Source organism: Mesoplodon densirostris, chromosome 8 (assembly GCF_025265405.1).
Source record: "Mesoplodon densirostris isolate mMesDen1 chromosome 8, mMesDen1 primary haplotype, whole genome shotgun sequence".
Classification (NCBI taxonomy): domain Eukaryota; kingdom Metazoa; phylum Chordata; class Mammalia; order Artiodactyla; family Ziphiidae; genus Mesoplodon; species Mesoplodon densirostris.
In genome coordinates, this window is record NC_082668.1 from 38,926,478 (window position 1) to 38,948,687 (window position 22,210).

The 22,210-nt window shown below is 39.4% G+C and overlaps 1 protein-coding gene across 1 annotated transcript in view; it reads left to right on the plus strand.

The window, feature by feature from the left end:
* The window catches only part of RFTN2 (raftlin family member 2), a 68,116-nt gene that overhangs the window by 11,549 nt on the left and 34,357 nt on the right, over nt 1–22,210 (plus strand). The window contains exons 3-7 of the mRNA XM_060106473.1: nt 3,338–3,521; nt 5,083–5,197; nt 9,128–9,407; nt 12,389–12,592; nt 21,646–21,767. Of these exons, the coding sequence (XP_059962456.1) occupies nt 3,338–3,521; nt 5,083–5,197; nt 9,128–9,407; nt 12,389–12,592; nt 21,646–21,767 (905 nt within the window). The remainder of the gene's footprint in view (nt 1–3,337; nt 3,522–5,082; nt 5,198–9,127; nt 9,408–12,388; nt 12,593–21,645; nt 21,768–22,210) is intronic.

Here is a 22,210-nt window from a genome sequence, read left to right on the forward strand (position 1 = left end):
TTTCTAGGAACACATATAAACTTATTTAATCCTAACGACCATATAGAGTAGACTCTATTATTATTCTTACCTTGAAGATGAGGAAACTGAGGCACGTGGGTGCAAAGTACCTTGCCAGACTAGTAAGTGGCAGAGCTGGGATTTGCATCCAGGCAGTCTGGTCCGAAGGTCTTTTTTTTTTTTTTTTTTTTTTTTTTGGCTTGTGGGATCTTAGTTCCCCGACCAGGATTGAACCCCTGCCCTCAGCAGTGAAAGCGAGGAGTCCTAACCACTGGACCACCAGGGAATTCCCCCTAGAGTCTATTTTCTAAACTACTGCTCCATGAGCACCCTGGAGCTCTGTTCACTGAATATGTTAATGTTACAACCAATTTTTCATTCAGCTGGTCCTTTAACAAGTATTTTTCAAGCACTTATCATAATTGTCATGTCTATGCCGAGTGCTATTTATCAAAAGACACAGACCTCCAAATAGAAGAACATGCACATTTGAGACAGTTGAATAATTAATGTAAAGCACTGGGCCCAAAATGACATGATCTTTACAAAAACTTATGTGTAAGATATGCTTATTAGTACTGATGTACAATTTTTTTTCTCCCTTTGTAACTTTCCTGGATTTCTCAGTTTGTAATTCCTCTCAAAACTTCTGTGCATGTGTGCCTTTGTGTGTTTCAGGCATTAACATTTCTTTTGCATTGAACTCAAGACAATAACCTTACTTTATTGAGAGTGCAAGAGGATGTAGATTAGACTAGAAAAGCTGGATGTTCCACTGACAAAATTTCTCTGACATCACCAGAGAACAAGGTGTTCCTTAGAAATACATTCTCTACCTGAACAGGAACCTCTTTAAGCACCAATGTCCTTCTGTTATAGCTATCTTCTTGTGATTCTATTTAACGTGTTACAAAATTCTGCCTTTGAAAACCTTGTTCTGAAACAATAGAACGGAGGGAATGATTTCATTATCATTATCAATCGGGCCAATGAAGTGTAGAAAGTCCTTTAAGAGACCTCAGCCTGTAAAGTTTTTACAGTTCTTTTATCTAGTTTTATAATTCATTTTATTCCCTCTGATGTCATCTGTCCCCCTTGCTGCCATCACTGTGTCCTTGCTACTTCTATCCCAGTAGGGGTTCCAAGCCTCTACCAAAAGACTTAGCACTAGACCTGAGATGCTTTTAAGTTGTACACACAAACACAGAATTAATAACATTGAATCTCATAGTCAGAAAGCTGTGCCCTTTTCAGTTCTTTTTAAGCCTTCCAATCAGTTTGGAGTTACTATGTCTCTAACACCTCTCTAATGGCTAATTCTCCCTTTCAACAAAGAGAGAGCAGGGCTGTGGCTCAGTCCTTGGCAGATAACAGTATCCAGCTAGAATTTGATAAGTATTTTCTTTTTGTTGTATTTATTTGTATGTAATTTTCTACTTGTGGTAAGTGATTCTGGTTTTATGCCCTTAAGGAATTCTCAGTCTAACAGCGGAGACAAACACATAAACAAGTGTCTATAATACAGATTGATAAGGGAACTAGTAGAATGCACAGCACAGAGGAAGGAATGATTAACTCAACTTGGGGAGCAGGAAAGGCAACGAAATTCCAGCAACATGAAACAGTGTGCCAGGCTCAGGAACTCCCGTAGTTCAGTCCTGCCAAAGCAAGATGTACAAGGAAAAGGATGACAAGAGTGAAAGCTGAATAAGTAGACAGAGGCCAGACTATGAAGATTCTTTTGTATCATGCTAAGCATTTCCATTTTCTACAATAAGAAATGAGATCCATTAAAAGACGGAAATTTTCTTTAAATTTTTGTAGGATTAGTATATAGCTCTAAAAATAAGTTTAAGCTATGTTTTATTCCTTAGTCTTAACAGTTTATTCTAGTTTATAGTTTTTTAGTTCCTTTGTTTGGAAATCAGGGTTGATAGTTAAAATACTAAAAAAGTAAGACCAAATGAATCACGGAGTGATTGCCACACAAACATGCAGAAGTGGGTCATTTTGCGATGAAATCCAGCTGTTTCTTCCAAACCCAGGATCAGTCTCTTTGTTCTTATTCCTATTCATAATGATGAAAATATATTGTAGATTAGTTTAAATCCAAAAGAGGATGAAAATTTGAGTAAGTGGATTCATGCTGGTTTATATAACTTTTCTTTGAGTGCTTTATTTTCATTTGAGAAGTTGGCATGAACCCACGTGAATCCAAGTGGTGGATTTCTGTTCCATCACGTGGATATTAATGTAAGAGGAGGTAGGGATTTCCTCTGACCCTTCTTCCTTGTCTGCTTCTTAACCTACTTCCTGTGTTTGGGCAATTAACAGCAGCTATTTGCTGGACAGCACTGACCACAGTGACAGAAGGCCAACAGCCAGCACTGCCCCTACCTGGAGTTCACTTCATATGTTTTGTTATTCAAGAGATAGCCAAACTGCAGCTCCATTTCTAGTTATTAAGTCTTGGTTGTTTTCCAGAAAATGAGAAATATTGTCACAGAAAATGAAGTTGTTTTTAAAATTAATAATGCTAGAACATTCATTTTCCCATATAACACACCCTTTTCTTTTACTAAAAACTATACAGATTGTACTATTCTATAGTTTCTACAGATTTGCCCTGCTTCAAAGGAATGTTTCAACTGCATATCAATTTTGCGTTTAAATTTCCTGTGTATTTAGAATTTTTACTTATTAAGAAGAACTTCTGGTTGCCTTTACTTTTTCAATTTCTTTACTCAAGTATTTATATAAGTCCCATAAGAAACCATATTTTTAGTTTCCCAGAGAAACTTAAAACACGATGTTTTTGAAACGTAATTAGAAATAAGAAAGCACTTGACAGGGACTTCCTTGGTGGCGCAGTCGTTAAGAATCTGCCTGCCAATGCAGGGAACATGGGTTCAATCCCTGGTCTGGGAAGATCCCACATGCTGCGGAGCAACTAAGCCTGCGAGCCACAACTACTGAGCCCACGCGCCCTAGAGCCTGCATGCCGCAACTACTGAGCCCACGTGCTGCAACTACTGAAGCCCACACACCTAGAGCCCGTGCTCCACAGCAAGAGAAGCCACCACAATGAGAAGCCTGTGCACTACAACAGAGTAGCCCCTGCTCACCACAACTAGAGAAAGCCCATCGTGCAGCAATAAAGACCCAACAGAGCCAAAAATAAATAAAATTTGTTTTAATAATATGTTAGTATAACTTTATTTGAGATTAAATCATATGGATATGTTTCCTATTCATTAGCATTATCATATGTAGATAGAAATAATATGTAACTCAACTTTATGAATGTGCAAATCCCTCTTTGCATTTGATATTTCAGCTTCACCAAACCCAGAAGTAATCAAGATAAATTCAATTCTGGATATAGTAACAAAAGTGGAAGACTACTATCTTAAAGGATATATTGTTGGGGCTATTCATCCTGTTATACAACCTGTTGGGCAGCAAAAACACCTGCCTGCAAGTTACCTATACAGGGTGGTGCTATCGCGCTTGAAATTAAGGTAAGCCTGACGCTCCAGAAAACTGTCATACTAAGAAGCTGTTGAGAGAGACAGTTTTCTTTGGCTAAAAGGAAAGCAAGTTTGGACAAAGTGATGGAGAATAAAGGATAATTAGGGGTTTTGGCTTAAGGCACATTTTCCAGCAGTTGAACCTCGATTGGGAGAAGGAAACTTAAATCTCCTTCCTTAAAACTTCTCATAGATTTAGCCCCTTACAGACAAACAGGTCCTAGGTAAGGATGTCAGTGAAGAAAGGGAAAGGAAAATAGACTCAAGAAGCACCTGAAAGCTGATATAGCAACTTCAGCAGATGAGGGGGTATCAATTAGCTATATCCTACACTGGGCTAAAAGAGCTGACTGAACAAGTCCACTTTCACTGAGCGTTTTTTTGAACTGTCCTGTATTGTTTTATTAATAGTGGCAACAGAAACTATCTCTAACTTCCAAAACTTTTACAGCAAAAAGGCCTACATGCCAAGTTCTCACAAACTGGATAGATCTCTTATCAGCTTTTTCCAAAAAATAGGATGGGAAAGCCAGAAAGCCATCCATTTTAGGTTTTTTTTTTAATAGCTATTTCTCCAAACAATACTACAAACGTTTTTTGCCAACCGAGCTTGTACGTTTCATAATATTCAAAATACTGTTACTCCTTCCAATGAAGAATGAAAATAACCAGACCAATGTCTTTGATTAACACATTAAATTTTTTTTACACAACCCTTCAACTGTATCATAATCATCTCAAAGACCAGGGTAAAAACTGTGTTTTCTCTTTATAGCGATTTTAACCATGAAAGGGCTAAGCTGAGAAGGGAAAATGAAATAAGAGGAAAAGAGAGAAACCAGGAAAATTGGGGGGAAAAAAAGAGGCTTTAAAAAATCCAAGATATGCTTTATAGGGACACTGTCTGCTACTGAGTAACTAACTGCCCACTTACACACGTCTGAGAGGGCATGTACACAAGCAGCTTTCACCATGATAGGGCACCTCATCAGATATTTACTAGTTCAAGCATTACTAAGTAAATATGCCATTTACCACACCATAGCAACACTTATGTCCTAATTACAAATCTTACAAACCATGGATAAATTATTTTTCTCTTTTCACATTACTTCAAATAGATTTAGCAGTGCCCTGCCAGGGCTAAGGCTAATCAAGGGGTGAAGATCAGAAAAGAAGAAAAAGGAAAAAGACAGGACAATATTTATCTGCACTTAAATAGGATTGTTACTTGTGCTTTTGTACAATAATGAGGTATAACAGTGATCTAAAATCATTTCTCATAACTTATCAGAACAACAGACGTGGAGCTTTTCTTTCATGTTAAATTAGAAATTAAATTAATAGAGGTTTTAATTAAGGAAATCTAAATTAATAGAAGTTATTCTGTTTTTCCAATATTTTTACATAAGAAGACAGCCATTAGGGTCGAAATAACAAAGAAAAAGGATTGCCTTGAACTTATTTGTGAGTTACTCGCTCATTTTCACATGAGCATATTAGCTGAAAATCAGCAATTGGCTTCCAACGATAAACATATTCTCTGTTACAGCACGAAGCATTCGACAGCACCCAGTGGACAAAGACGCCCAAGGCTTGTGATTGAGGAATGTCCTCTAACTTTTGAGACACAAACAAATGACGCAGCAAAAGAACTGATAGAAAAGGTACTAAAAGTATACATTTTTTCATGGGATATTGAGAAATATTTCATATTTCTTCTTCATCAATTTCCTTTCCTTCTTTAAAAAGAACAGGAAAATGATAGGTGACTTAGTCTACCAGAATTTAAAACAAATTGAAGCACAGGTACCAAACTGTAGAGTTAAAAACAGAAATACAGGCCAGTGAAACAGAATGGAAATGCCAGAAATATATTTATACATATATAAGAAGTTTCATAACAAACCTGATGAAATAAAATGGGGGAACAACCATTACTGCGTAAGTGCTGCTGGGAAAATGGGCAATTGTTCTATAGAAAATAGACTCCACACATTTCACATGAGATAAAGACGTAATTTTTTCAAGTGCAAAAAATCTGAAAGAAAATGAAAGAGTGGACATGTTTAATTATGAATAGATTGAGTAATTTGAGCTTGAATATATAAATATAAGTTATATACTAGGAAAAAAAGAATCGGGGGGAAATCTGCAGCAAATGTGTCTTATGGAAGCTTCATTTTCTGAATATATATGAAATGAATACAAACGCATGAAAGTATATTCAGTCTTGAATGGACAGACAGAATCCATGGACAGAAAGGAAACACAAATAATAAAGAGACATTTGGCAAAGGGTTCAACCTAACTAATAATTTTTAATGTAAATAAAAACAGAAGTAATAACTTACCAGTATTAACTGAGAAATTAAATTGAAAATATTAAATTCAATGTTGGAAGACCTTTAAGAAAACATTCATATACATTCATATACAATGCAATTGGCATTGTAATAAATTAGTACAATGTTTCTGAATACCAGTTTGGTAATAAAAGTCATAAATCTTGTTTTATATTGTGACCCAGTAATTTCCTCTTTAGGAATCTATTCCAAGAAATTAATTGAAAAGGGAAAAATCATGTTTATACAAAGATAGTTTAATCAACAGTGAATAGGGGCCAAATTCTCAACAAGTGGAAAACTGAGAAGGAAGCAATGGTCTATCAATATGATAGACTATTTTATGGTCATTGAACATGACAACTATCTTAACTGTTGAGAGAAAAAAGTCTATTCAATATAACTTAATTGAACCTTAAATAAAAAATTGAACACTATATGTATATTGATTAAAACCAAAAAAAAAAAAGAACTGTACATTCATAAGTATTCTAAATTGACAGGATTTGATGGTGAAAGTTTGGGTTGTTTTTTTTTAATTTTAGTTGCATTGACATATGTGTAAGGTTTAGCTTTTATTTAAATGAATACTGCCAAAAACCTAAGGCATTTCCTGTCAAATAAGAAACTGTGAACTTTGTTCGCTGTTTCTATTTTTCCCAAGCTTTAAATGACCGTGTGTGTAAGATTATCTGTGATTTGTGTTTAGCCAGTTAGAGCTGCCAATGATACTTCCCATTTAGATATAAAGTCACCATTTAATAAGGTTTTTCAGGAACAGTCTTTGAAACTAGATTTTTATAAACAAGGTACACATACTATTTACTACTACTATTCTAGGAAAAAAAAATATTTTTTCTGGGAATAAATCCACTCCAGAAACAAAAATCTAACTGCTAATTTAGTCTTAATAGATCATCATGAGACCATTTGTTTTGTACTTGACTTCCTGGACACAAAGATCTATTTAAACAGGAAAGTACTGTTATTTCAGCAATTAGAGTAATTGGGTTATTTTATGAAGAGAAAAGCTTCAGGAAAAATAGCACGTGAAATATTTGAACATTGCCCCGTGTATGAGCAAGAGCAATAGATGAGTGCCAAATATTATTTTTGAACGGCTGCCTTATATAAAGAGTTGATTGTTAAACAGCTAGATTTTAAGTCATTTTAACATTATGTCAATGTTTGCTCTATTTTTAATTTAGATCTACAAGTGTTTTCCCCAGGATTTTTAAATAAAAATCACATGAAAAACATCAATCTTGCAACTTAAGAAACGGAAAAGACAGTAATACTCTATATCATACCAGCTTTTCCAGATAAAACTCTTTAGTAATAGAGAAAGTCTTCTGCAATTTTTCACCCAAATCAACGAATAAGACCTAGAGAAAGCACTGACATTAAATTTACCGGTTTCTACCTTCCTCCTCACCACCTCCTTCTCCTCTCCCGGGAAATCTGATATAAAGGACAATTTATGGTTATTTTTAAGGCTTCTTGCAGTGTCACAGTCTTAATGTGTTAATTTATAGGAGTAAATGATATTGTGCCAGCAGTGTTTGTCCTAGCTCCATACACCCACACCCTCTGTCTGTCTCAGCTAAGTTACAGCAGCCTCCATTGCTGTCTGGTTTCACCCCGCTTCTTCCTGGCCTTTTTCATTCCATTTTATTTCTGACTATAGACGTTTGCACTTGCAACCTCCATCATAACTCTTTCTTCGCCTCCCAGGTGAATTTAAAACATTTAAAATGTTTAAAACAGTGGCCGTATAAAAGATGTTGCTATTTCTTCATTTTAACTTATTTAACGAGTACTCATAGAGCACCTATAGGTACAAAACATTGCAACACAAAAGTGAGTAAGATAGTGCCTGCCCTCAAAAGAATGGTCAGCTTAACACAGGAGAAAGGTGTGGACACAAAAAGAACAAAGAAATGATGTAGGGACTTCCCTGGTGGCGCAGTGGTTGAGAGTCCGCCTGCCGATGCAGGGGGCATGGGTTCGTGCCCCGGTCTGGGAAGATCCCACATGCCGCAGAGCGGCTGGGCCCGTAAGCCATGGCCGCTGAGCCTGCGCGTCCGGAGCCTGTGCTCCACAGCGGGAGAGGCCACAACAGTGAGAGGCCCGCGTACCGCAAAAAAAAAAAAAAAAAAAAGAAATGATGCAAAAGCAGAGAAAGAGTAAAGTGTTGAGCATGAAAATAACCACTCTTAGGGTCTCAAATTATTTCACTGGCATTATTTCATGTGCTTCTGAACCCTATTCTTTAACTGATAGGGCTGAATCTAATCATGTGTATTTGGCCCAGAAAGGAGATAATAGTACCAAGATATAAGCAAATCAGAAACTTCTTAAGAGTGGTAATATGAATTGGGCTTATGCATTATATGTATGCATTTATCAAGAGTTAGTCTTTTAACAGTTTTCTTTACACACAAGCAAACAAGGCTGTATGTTTTCTGCTTTAAATTAATGTCTCTTCTTTATTATTAAGATGTATTTGGTAATTTTTTTTTTAATGGAGACGAAAGAAAGAGTGGCTTTATTTCTTTGCCAGGCAAAGAGGGAACACAGTAGCCTAGCGCCTCAAGCACTCTACCCCCCTCCCTGGGGAATAGGGAGAGGTCGGTAATGTTATTTTTGAGGATTTCTTGGGATAGTTTTAAATTTTGCTTCAACTAGAGAAACCATTGTTAACAGGGCTGCAAAAATCATGCTATGGAATTATCACTTCTTCCCAAATAGTAACCTCTTGGAGAAAATATAATTTTAAAATTAATTAATTAATTTTCTTATTTGTTTGTTCGTTTATTTATTTATTTTGGGTGCGCTGGGTCTTGGTTGAGGCACGCGGGCTCTTCATTGCGGCACAGGCTTCTCTAGTTGCGGCACGCGCGGGCTTAGTTGCAGTATGTGGGATCTTAGTTCCCCAACCAGGGATCAAACCTGCATTGGGAGTGCAGAGTCTTCACCACTGGACCACCAGAGAAGTCCCGAAAATATAATTCTTGTTTCCACAGTTTCTAAAATGTATCAGTTCTGTTTGAAGAAACCACGAACATAGTGTGACATGGTCTTAGGATTGTTGCTATATTAGAGGTCATTAATTTGTTTATGAATGGGTCTTTACTGGTCGATTTACTCCTTTTCTAATGGATTTCCTTAATAAGCCTGAATGTTAATTGATAAAGCAATCAATGCAAATGAAGTTTACATTTTGTTCTACCATGTCTTTTTAAACCTCAGATTAATGGAGGTGCTAAAAGAGGAATGAAATTTGTTGGATTCATATCACAGCACTGTCCACCACTTAAATTCTGCAATGGAACCAACCATGATGGAGATACAGAATCAGCACTACATGTGAGACACAGTTCAGAGGAAAACTGTAAAATTTGGAATGAAGGAACATTAAGTGGGCAATCATCTGAAAGTGGAATTGAGGAAGAACTCCATCATGAAAGTGGACAGTGTCAAATGGAACGAGATGGCAGCCCCAGTTTCTCTAAATCAAGAAAGGGAGAAGGTAACAGAAAAGATGAGTAGAAATAGGGTGTATATTAGTTTCAATTTAGCAAAAATATGTTTTTGAGGTTTTTTTAACAAATATGAGGCAAATTAAATCTCTAATGATTATAAAGATGAAAAACTAGTATAAACTTGTCTTGATTTTTTTAAATTATCGCACCTGGAATAAGGTAGGGCAGTTTTCCAAACAGTTATCCCTAGCATGGTCATACAACACCATCCACATAATGAAAGTTTGTGTTGAAAATTGGTTCCCATTTAGTCATACACCATCTCCTCTGTAAAATGAAGGCTGTGCATTTATACCAAAAAAGTGATTCTGTAAAGAAAGCTGTTCTGATTTATGTTTCTCCCTATAAACAGTGTGTGAGAATTTTAGTTTTGGCCTTTCCCATTTCATGGGTGCTTTTCACCTTTGAAGTTAATTGGCTTTCTTTGATCACCAGTTAGAATATTAAAATGCACATCATGATGAAACAATTAATATAACAATAGTGCCTGCATTCTTTTTTTTTTAATTTATTTTTGGCTGCATTGGGTCTTCGTTGCTGCATGGGAGCCCTCTCCAGTTGCAGTGAGAAGGGGCCACTCCCCGCTGTGGCGCGAGGGCCTCTCATTGCAGTGGCTTCTCCCGTTGCAGAGCACGGGCTCTAGCCATGCGGGCTTCAGTAGTTGTGGCTTGTGGGCTCTAGAGCACAGGCTCAGTAGTTGTGGCGCACGGGCCTAGTTGCCCTGCGGCACATGGGGTCCTCCCGGACCAGAGCTTGAACCCCCGTCCCCCATATTGACAGGTAGATTCTTAACCAATGTGCCACCAGGGAAACCCATGCCTGCATTCTTAAATAACTTTAAACAATAGTTTTATTCTTCTTTGCTGCTAGCAAGTCTTCCAAGAAGTTGAGAGTATTTTTTAATGTATTTCGGGCGGTTCTAAGTTTTCTGATACGTTTATGGGCACGCTTTAAAAAGCACTAATAAAGAAAATCAAAGACTATGTACACCTTAGAGTTAAGAGTCTGCAGCCAGATGGCCTCAGTGTCTTTAATAGAAAGGGTGTTGTTGTGAGAAGTAGACACGAGATGTCTACAAAGTGCTTAGCCCAGTGCCTGGCACAGAATAGACTCTTTATTTTTTTTTTTTTTTTTTTTTTTTTTTTTTTTTTTTTTTTTTGCTGTACGCAGGCCTCTCACTGCTGTGGCCTCTCCCGTTGCGGAGCACAGGCTCCGGACACACAGGCTCCGCGGCCATGGCTCGCGGGCCCAGCCGCTCCGCGGCATGTGGGATCTTCCGGGATCGGGGCACGAACCCGTGTCCCCTGCATCGGCAGGCGGACTCTCAACCACTGCGCCACCAGGGAAGCCTAGACTCTTTATTAAGTTAGCTACTATTAACTGATCCTTTGATCAGTGTTGGTGCTAAGGCCACACACACTGGTGACATCGGCTTTCTGGGTTGTGGTGAGATTGCTCAATATTCGTGCATGGCAGAGACCCATTGGACCACGGTCAACACAGCCTCCTTAAGAAAGGACCCAGAGCATTTCCCAGCTCATCATCTCACCACCTTACCACCAACAACACCCTCCCATTTTTCTACCAGTTCCCTAGCTAACAACCACCCTGATTTTCCTGCAGTGTGCAAAATTTAGGAATGTAAATTTAGGAATGTAAGAGTTGTTGGAGTTGTGGCCAGAGAGCTACCCACTGTATTCCACCCACAGCTACCTTTAAACTCCTGCTGGTTCCCATCTTAACTTTGATTAGATCAGGTGTCTGTTCCAAGTCTTTTAAGTTTCAAATCCAGTATGCTACTTAATTTAATTATCAGTCTTTAGATTCTGCTTTCTATTTATTTTAAAACCCTATACTTTTTGATAGCTTTTCTATGGCAGTGGTTGGTTCTTAACTTTTGGTGCTGGGGGGTGGGAGTGAGAGCGATAGTGATGGGGACTGGGGGGAGACCAACAAAAGACCACTTGGAGGGGCTTCCCTGGTGGCGCAGTGGTTGAGAGTCCGCCTGCCGATGCAGGGGACACGGGTTCGTGCCCCGGTCCAGGAAGATCCCACATGCCGCGGAGCGGCTGGGCCTGTGAGCCATGGCCGCTGAGCCTGCGCGTCCAGAGCCTGTGCTCCGCAACGGGAGAGGCCACAACAGTGAGAGGCCCGCGTACCGCAAAAAAAAAAAAAGACCACTTGGAGAGTCTGGTGAAATCCATGGAGACTTACCCAGAAAAACACACATAACACACATACCCCTAATACTCTGTGACACAAGTGGTGTTAGACTTCCTAAAACACAGCCATAAATGCGGGTCCATAGACCCCCACGTTAAGAATTTGCTAACTTGTAAAGTATATGTTCCAGCAGTTCCATGTCTAAGTATGCATTCTAGAGTCACTCTCACATATGTGTCCAAGGAATGAATAATGTTTGTAATAACAAAAATTCAGAAATAATGTATATGTCCATCAACAGGAGAAAAGTAAACTGGAATGCTATATAGCAGCTAAACTAAATGAATAAGATCTATATGTATTAATTACACTTCAAAAGCGTAACATTGAACAAGAAAATCAACTTATAGATTGATACATACAGTATAATACTATTTTTTAAAAACTTTTTAAACTGAAAAACATCATTTATGTGTAAAGAAATTATTAAAAGAATAAAAGAACTTGCATGAGAATAATAAACACCAAATTCATTACAGTAGCTATTTCTGGAGAATAGGATTAAGGGAGATACATCTTGAGCCTCAAGTACATCCATTTCTCATTTCCTTGAAAAAATCTGAAGCAAACCTGGCCCAATGTTAACATTTGATAAAGCTGAGTGGTGGATAATTTTATTATTCTCTATGCTTGTTTGTGTGCTTGAAATAGCTCATGATTAATTTTTTTAAAAAAGATTTTAGGAATCTTTTCAATAAAACTATAGTTTTCCCCTTTTTTCTTCCTTCTGAACACCTATCCTCAGATAACAAGTTGTATACAGTCTTCAATGATTTTGAGGATGCATCAACCTGCTGGACCTATCAGGAAGGCATCCTGTCAATGAAAGTAACAAGAAAAGGCTCTGTCGTTAGTACACTTGATGCTGATTGGCTGGAGTTAACTACATTTTATTATAAACAAGGCTTGTCTCTAATCGATTCTTTTGTATGCTGGGAAACATCTAAAGGTAAGTTTTATATTATGATATGTTGATATCTAAAGAATTTGACCTTGTGTCAGAGTTGGTGGAAATGTTTTTGCCTCTCAAGTTCAATGCCTAAAAGGACAGATATTATTTCTTTTTTGAATTTTATTTTATTTACTTATTTATTTCTTATACAGCAAGTTAAAAGGACAGATATTATTCCTAAGAAAATAGATTCTAATTATTACACAAATCTGTAGCTTTAATTTAGAAGCTTAACCATCCTGTGTGGTACTATTATAACGTGATGTTTGCTGTTGGGTTGTGACTATCAGAAATGGACAAACCACTGTGTGATCAATTAGTAGGATTTTCCAAATAAGATGTACTACAGCAGCCCAATCAGGAGGTTTAGGATGACATTTGATGATTACTATCCAAATTTATTACACTAGCCCAATTTTGGAGACTACCTACCATGTCCTCCAGTCTAAACCTGACTTCTTCTAAAATTTGTACAGAAAAATAAACTTTGGTTCAGAAAATTATATTGACCTATATTTATTTCTGCCTTCCCCTTATCTTTCATGTTATCTAACCTTCTTCTTTTAGTTACAATGGGATATGTAATCATTCATGTGTATCATAAAAACAAACAAATCTTTCCAAAAATTATTTCTAAAGAAAGTGTTTTTTAAAAGAGATTAGTGCTGGGACTTCCCTGGTGGTGCAGTGGTTAAGAATCCACCTGCCAATGCAGGGGACACAGGTTTGAGCCCTGGTCCGGGAAGATCCCACATGCCTCGGAGCAACTAAGCCTGTGTACCACAACTACTGAGCCCGCGTGCCACAACTACTGAAGCCCGCACGCCTAGAGCCCATGCTCCGCAACAAGAGAAGCCACTGCAATGACAAGCCCACACACCACAGCAAAGAGTAGCCCCTGCTCGCCACAACTAGAGAAAGCCCGTGTGCAGTAACAAAGACCCAACGCAGCCCAAAATAAATAAATAAATTTATTTATTTTTATAAATAAATAAATAAATAAAAGAGATTAGTGCTGGGACTTCCCTGGTGATGCAGTGGTTAAGAATCCACCTGCTAATGCACGGGACACAGGTTTGATCCCTGGTCCGGGAAGATCCCACATGCCGCAGAGCAACTAAACCTGTGCACCACAACTACTGAGCCTGCACTCTAGAGCCCGTGAGCCACAACTACTGAGCCTGCATGCCACAACTACTGAAGCCCGTGTACCTAGAGCCTGTGCTCCGCAACAAGAGAAGCCACCACAACAAGAAGCCCGCACACCTCAATGAAGAATAGCCCCTGCTCTCCGCAACTAGAGAAAGCCTGCGCACAGCAACGAAGACCCAACACAGCCAAAAATAAATAAATAAATAAATAAATTTTTAAAAAATAAAAGAGATTAGTGCTTAAAAAAAAAAAAAGAAAAGAACAACGATAGTAAGGAGACTGGAAAAATGCATTAGGAAGGATGGAGGTTATGAAAATCAGGATAGTTAGGGACCATGACTCGAGGTTAGAGCTTCCTCTATGAATGAAAAAGCAAATAAAATGAGATCTCAATAAACCCTATTATTATTAGTAAATCAGCCTAGTGATACCTTAACTAATACAACTAAAGACTTTGGATGATGATTTAAAATTATCGAGTCATGTTCCAATAGGTCCCTTTAAGTAGCAACCAAGAGTAAGGATTTAGCTCATTGGAGCACCCCAAAATACATCACCTTGCATAGTGCTTGGCACTTAGCAAGTGCTCAATAAATATTTATTAGTAGTTTTGGTTACTGGAAACTTCTTCCAAGTTGATCTTTTATGGAAATAGCCAGACCTGATATGAAGCGCATGGACTTTAGCATCAGACAGACCAGGGTTTAAATCCTGTGTCCTCTACTTAGAGCTGTGTGACCTGCGGAAGTTAGTTGAGCTCATTGAGCCTCAGTTTCCTAAAAGGGGGATAAAAACACTCCTACTAACTGTTGTGAGAATTTAATAAGATATAGTACATACAAAGTAACTCCCACGTGCCTTGCCCACTGTCAGAGTTCATTTTCTGGGGTTGGTCTTTTCTCCTGCCACTTGCTAGATGCACTTACAGTACTTTTTTGGTTTTTTTAGCAGGTTTTCCTTTTTTTTAATTAATTAATTTATTGTTGGCTATGTTGGGTCTTCATTGCTGCATGCAGGCTTTCTCTAGTTGCAGCGAGCGGGGGCTACTCTTTGTTGCAGTGCTCGGACTTCTTATTGCAGCGGCTTCTCTTGTTGCAGAGCATAGGCTCTAGGCATGCGGGCTTCAACAGTCGCAGCACACAGTAGTTGTGGCACACGGGCTTAGTTGCTCCAAGGCATGTGGGGTCTGCCCAGACCAGGGTTCGAACCTGTGTCCCCTGTATTGGCAGGCGGATTCTTAACCACTGAGCCACCAGGGAAGTCCCTACAGTACTTTTAGTATGAATCATCTATTTGAAGGTCAGTTTATGCTTCATATATTCCCTCCCGCCCCATCTCTTTCTCTTCGCTCCAAAGAGTCTTAAGTTAGAGCTGGGGCGGTGATTTCCTGGTGGTCCAGTGCTTAAGACTCCGCACTTTCACTGCCATGGGCCCAGGTTCAATCCCTGGTAAGGGAATTAGGATCTCACAAGCTTCGAGGCACGGCAGAAAAAAAAACATCCATTCCAGATTTTGGATTGTGACTAGCTGCTGAAGGAAAGACAAAAAAAATCCTCCTTTCACAGTGTCTTTCGGGCATCCCTGCCTTGGGCCTTGCCTGATGATGAAAATAAAATTAGCCACAGCAGTTGCCAGCCAGAGGCTCTGTAGGGCTTTTGTTCTTAAAGCCTCAGAAGCTATTTAGAGAGCCCGGGGGAAAGTCTTTCCCTCTCAGCAGCTCTGGAATGTCTCATTAGACTTTTTGCATTGCAGGCCTTGCAGAGCCCTAACAAGCCACGAGCCACGGTCTGTAAGGTCTGGCAACTGGGTGTGTCACTCGGGACTTTCCTGGGAGTATACAGGGAAGCTGTGGAGGGGAAATTGTGACCAATGCCTGTGTCACTGTGAGAAGCAAGTCAGAGGAAGCAGGGCTGAATTGGTCGCTTTGTTCTGGGATATCTGATGCCTGACATCTAAAGCACATAGGGGACAATGCATATTTTGTTTTGTCTTGCTTCCATCCTCTTCCAAAATATTGTCAGAAGTCAGCCCACCATGAGGAATAGAAGTACAAAACCAAACATTGCTCAGAAATTTAAATATATTACTCCACAAATCTCATTCTATAAATCTCATTTTATAAAATTCTCTGGAGACAGAGGGGGAAAAAAACTTTAAAAAGTTTTCTCCTTCAGGAAAGTCATGGTAGAAAAGTTGTAAGGTTTGTGAAATTCCTCTTCAGTGCCCTTTCCCACCCACTTTCAAAGCCTTTTCTGCTTTGAGAAGTCCCACAGGCAGAGGCACCCAGGGACCCTCTTGCTGTTCATAGGGCCTGAGGGTTCTCACTGCAGTGGGCTCCTGCTCCTGACCTTCTCCAGCACTGCCCAGCCTTCACCAAACTCGTCTGCAGCTGAATTCTCTGCACACTTACAAAAAGCTCCAAGTGAACCCAGGGGAGGCTACAAGAGGCTTACCCAATTGAGCCAACAGAGACAAAACACTTTATTCTACCAGAACATATAGAGATCCAGGGGGGCAGCTGACAGGGATGAGATAAGCAACTTTGCCAGGTGATACAAAACACACATACACACACAACCCTTGAGGTTCTCACACTTCACTAGCCTACCAATGCCCCCATCACCCTCAGAGCACAGCCTCTTCCCACCTTTAGTATACCCACATCTGAAGGCTACATTTTCATTTTTTGTGAATTCGTTTCAGACTTCAACTGATATTCATTTCAATCTCTTCACTCCTATAAAAATGCTTGTGTGGAGTTGGCGGGGGAGATGTATCAGAATGAGCAGTTGGAACTGGAACATGTATGTGTTCATTTCACATATATGTATATGCCAGGTCCTAGGCCAGGCATGAGGGGTTTACACTGATGAGCAAAATGGACATCTTCCCTCCTCTCAAAAAGCTAGTCACGGGACTTCCCTGGCAGTCCAGTGGTTAAGACTCCACACTTCCTCTGCAGAGAGTATGGGTTTGGTCCCTGGTTGGGGAACTAAGGTCCTGCAGGTAGCGCAGGGCAAGGCCAAAAAAAAAAAAAAAAAGCCACGTGGCATCAGACTGTAATGGGCATCAAAACCTATATACCTAATTTCAAACTTGAGAATAGTGTGTGAGGTTGCCCAGCAGGATATTGTAATGAGAGTAACAGGGAAGAACCAGCTTAGATGGGTGGTCATGAGGTCCCTTCTGACAGGGTAACAATCACACTGAGACTGGAAGCCTGGAGAGGGCTGGTGTTCAGGAACCAGAGGAAATGCCCCCAAATGTACAAAAACCTAGGATGCGAGAGAGGAACTGGGAAAAGGTCTGTGTCGCTGGTGCAGGGTGTACAAGGGAGAATGGCTCCTGACAAAGTAGGAGAGGTGAGCAGTAGCCACGCCACCCAGATCTTAACAATATAAATGATGCAACAGGCACTAACACATATTTGTACTTACTCTATGCCAGCATTGTTCTAAGCACTTCACATTTATTCACTCATTTAATCCCAGCAGCAACCCTATGGGGTAGGTATGATTGTTCCCCTTCTACAGATGAAGAAACTGAGGCACAGAGATTTTAAATAATGGGCTCATGTTCAAGCAGCTAGAAAGGGCAGGAGGTAGGTGGAGTGTGTACTCTTAACCAACTTGCCATCCTGTCAGGATTTTTATTCCAAGTCATTCGTTGAAGATTTAAGGAGGGAGTTATGACCTGACCTACATTTAAAAAATAACTTACTTGGCCTCGCTTTTGGAAACGGATCATGGAGGGCACGTATGGAAGTGGGGAGGCTGCTAAGAGGCTGTTGCAGTGATCCAGAGAGATGATGGTGGACGGGCAGCAGTAAACAGGCTGAGATGCATTCTGGAGACACAAAGCTCATAAAGAGAAACAGGATGAGAGTTCCCATATGTGCCTGCCCTCCACTTCTCAGACGTGGTCCCAGACCCACCCTCTGGGCAGTTTAATGCCCAAAATGACACTTGGCCCCAAATACTAAAATGGAATGTTACATTTCCTCACATTTACAGAAATGTCAATGTCACATCTAGCTGAAATGAATGTGTAAGATCACATTTCCAGACAAGTAAACCATTCCCTGGAAATTCTTTAAGCTTGTGCTTCGCAAACCAGGGTCAAAGTACCCTAGGGGTATGCAGCTTTGTGCCAGGGAGTACACAACTTCACAGGATAAACCTCTTCCTAGAGTGTCAATATTCCTTTAAGATTGGGGGTAGGAGAAAGCAGAAGAGAAAACATTGCTTTTTCACGTCATATGAACATATTTGAATAGAATGCAAAATTTGCATGGGTTTTTAAGGTATAACATTAGACTTTAAAGAAAGCTTATGCTTTGCCCCAAGTCACTTCAAACTGTACCTGGAGACCATCCTTCAGTGATACAAGTGTACCTTCCTTTGGTATTGATGGTATTTGGCCAAAAAAAAAAAATTGAGAAGCAGTGGGTCAGACCAATGCTTTGTAACTTTTTCATATTATGCACACATAGAAAATGGTAAAATTGTAGGGCACATGGGTACAAGCGGAAAGGCTGCTCTGGGCAGGAGGGGGCGCCCTGTGCCTTAGCACACCTGTACCCCTTCTAAGCACACCAATGGGCAAAGGCACACAAGGTGGGAAGCTCTGAGATAAGTGATGTTAAGAGATGACCCAGTTCACGAGACTTCCCTGGTGGCGCAGTGGTTAAGAATCCACCTGCCAGTGCAGGGGACACGGGTTCGAGCCCTGGTCCGAGAAGATCCCACATGCCGCGGAGCAACTAAGCCCGTGCGCCACAACTACTAAGCCTGCGCTCTAGAGCCCGTGAGCCACAACTACTGAGCCCAAGTGCCACAACTACTGAAGCCCGCACGCCTAGAGCCCGTGCTCCGCAACAAGAGAAGCCACCACAATGAGAAGCCCCCACTCGCCGCAACTAGAGAAAGTCAGCGCAGTAACAGAGACCCAACGCAGCCAAATATAAATAAATAAATCTTAAAAAAAAAAAAAGAGATGACTCAGTTCTGGACAGTTATTAAGTAATTGTTCAGAATTATCACCTCACCTCAATACCTGGAAGATTTAACAACACCCAAATGGTCACACACACACCCCGCAATGAGGCCTTCCCTGCCACCCTCCTTAGCTGCCACTTCTGTTAGGGAGAATTTCTCAAGACAGAAATACTCTCTCCTGTGGAAGTATCATTCTTCTGTGGCTCTAAGGACTGGCATGGTGCCTAACAAAGCTAGCCAGGGAAACTGGGGAGCTCTAAAGTGAGAAGGCAGGTCTTTTGTTTTTAACTGAAGTATAAGATACATATAGTAATGTGCATTAATCTTATGTGTACCGCAGAATAGAACACAAATGTTCAAGATACAGAACATTTCCTTATATGTCAATTATATCTAAAAAAAACTGGAGAAAATGAGAAAAAAAAAAGATACAGAATATTTCCAAAATCCCAGAAGGCCTCCTCATGGCCCTTCCCAGTCAATACCCTCCCACACAGAGATAAGCATTATTCTGACTTCCAGCACCATAGATTAATTTTGCCTGTTTTTGAACTTCATGTAAGTTGAAATATACAGTATGTATTATTTCTCATCTCACTTCTTTTGCTCAACATAATATCTCTGAAATTCATCCGTGTTGTTGCATACCGGTGAGTCTTTCTTTTTTATTCTTGGTAGTATTGCAGTGTATGAGTCTACCATACTTTTATTCTTTTAAACCAAAAGAAGTTTAGAAGTACTAGGGGCTCTCAATACCAAGAACAAGAAAAACACAAAGCCACAAAACCCATAGTTCTCCAATTATATAATCCTAAAGTGAATAAGAAGCAGATTACAATTAACTACATAATTATCACAATATATAATTATTTTTAAAGTTCGTACCCCCATTCTAAAAAAGGACCTGAGGCAAATATACATTTTTTTAAATAAATAAATTTATTTATTTTTGGCCGCATTGGGTCATCATTGCTGCCCACAGGCTTTCTTTTAGTTGCAGAAGAGTGGGGGCTACTCTTCCTTGCGATGCATGGGCTTCTCATTGCAGTGGCTTCTCTTGTTACGGAGCACGGGCTCTAGGCTTGCGGGCTTCAGTAATTGCAGCACGCAGGCTCAGTAGTTGCGGCACGTGGGCTCTAGAGTGCACGGGCTTCAGTAGTTGTGGCAGGCAGGCTCAGTAGTTGTGGCTCTCGGGCTAAGTTGCTCTCTGCGGCATGTGGGATCTTCCTGGCCCAGGGATCAAACCTGTGTCCCCTGCACTGGCAGGCAGATTCTTAACCACTGCACCACCAAGGAGGCCCCAAATATACAATTTTAAAGATGGTCTTGTGATTCTCTAAACTTACAATCAAAAACAGATTTAGTTCCACTGGGCACTTTGGTATGACAGTAGACAAGTACATTAAAGGAAGTGGAACATATACTGTAATTAGAAAAACAATTCCAGCAAGTCAATTAAACTTTACTGGGTTGTTGGGGACTGCTCTGAATAATGTAAATTCTTCATGATATTCTGCCCTAACTGTAACTGATGTAAAAATACTAATAAGAGTGATTTTCTCTTAAAGCCTATAGCCCATTAATAAAAATGAAAACTAAAAATTACATTTAAATTACTTTTGTCTTTTTTATCTTTAAGCTTAATAGATCTTTTGAAACCTTTGTAGGTTATTATTTAGATAACTGTCAACAAGGGAAACTTTGATGTGACCTTATGCTGTATGAAACCAGAATGCTTAACCAGCACATGACCATGGGAAATTGTCTCCTATTGCAAAATAGTAGACAAAAGAACTTCCATAAAATCAATTTAGTTTTGGCCAGCTGGTTTTTGTCAGCTATTCAAAAAAATGTCAGAGAGGCCCTCCCTTAAAACTTCCTTCCCAGCAGGAATTCTTTTGACAATGACTTCTGTTTAGGATCTTCCTGTTACCATTCTTTTTTTTTTTTTTAAGCATCATTGAAGCAAAGAATTGTTCTGTGTTTATATTTTTTTAAATAATCTTACGTCACCTTGGTTTTAATATTACACCTGTAATTCCAAGGATTAATATTTTTGATATTGTTTCTCTTAATAGTATAATTAACATGCATACAGCATATAGAACAGAAACCAAAATTTGATTTCAAGGTGAAGGTCATTTCCAGATGCTTTTTAAGCTTAGGAAATCCACTTGCTTCTCACTCTATGATATTATTTTAGCTTGTTTTGTTATTGTAGTCTTCATGTTTACAGTTTGATTTTAATTCAGTTAAGTATAAAACTATCTTGACCTTTGAGGGACTTCCCTGGTGGTCCAGTGGTTAAGAATCTGCCTTCCAATGCAGGGGGACACAGGTTTGATCCTTGGTCAGAGAACTAAGATCCCACATGCCACGGGGCAACTAAGCCCACCTGTCACAACTACTGAGCACTCAGGCCACAACTAGACAGCCCACATCTAAGACCCGACGCAGCTAAAAATAAAATAAGTAAATAAATATTTTTAAAAAACAAACTGTCTTGATCTTTGAAAAAAAAATTACCTTCAAGGGAGATGTCATAGATTCACCTAAAACAAGTGAGGTTTTTTTTTTTAATTTTTTTTTGATATGGACAATTTTCAAAGTCTTTATTGAATTTGTTACAATATTGCTTCTGGTTTTTTTCATGTTCCGGTTTTTTGGCTGCGAGGCATGTGGGATCCCAGCTCCCGGACCAGGGATCGAACCCGCACCCCCTGCCTGCATTGGAAGGCGAAGTCCCAGCCATTGGACCGCCAGGGAAGTCCCCTAAAACAAGTGTTTATTAAGCGATGTGTTTTTCCTTCAGCTTCCTACAAGGGTTATTTAAGGTTTTAGATGATCCTAAGAGACAACTCTTCTTTACAACTCTTCTTAATTGTATGTTTTTCCTCACAGGGGACCATTTGCCGAAATCTTTGGAAGGATTCTTTATCTATGAAGAAGAAGGCTCTGGTGTTCCAGGATTCAGCAGGAAAGGAAATGATGCCATCGTAGTAGAACAATGGACAGTTATTGAGGTAAACTGAAGTTTTCTGACAATTTGGCTTTACTATTGCATTTAGTTTACATGTTGAAGGTTTTCATTGCCTAACACATACAGTATTCTTCAAACACATTTTTATTCAATGTTCAGAATTTCATCAGAATGCATCACAAACTTTCAAATTTGTTTAAAGGTGATTTGCTTTACTCAATGTTCAGCTTTGTTAAAAGATAGCAAAATAATTATCTATACATAAATAACAGTAGATTCCCAGAGATTTAGCATTCTAGTCCTAAACAAATTCCCCTGGCACTGAGATTCTCTTTACGCAATGCCATGACAACTAGCTGAAACTGAAAAAAAAAAAAATCAATTTTATATCCAAGCAACCAATGTGACTGACTTTTTTAACCATGTGAATTGACTTTCAAAGGCAAAAATATCCAAAGGTGTTCTTTCTCTCACCAGGCCAAATAT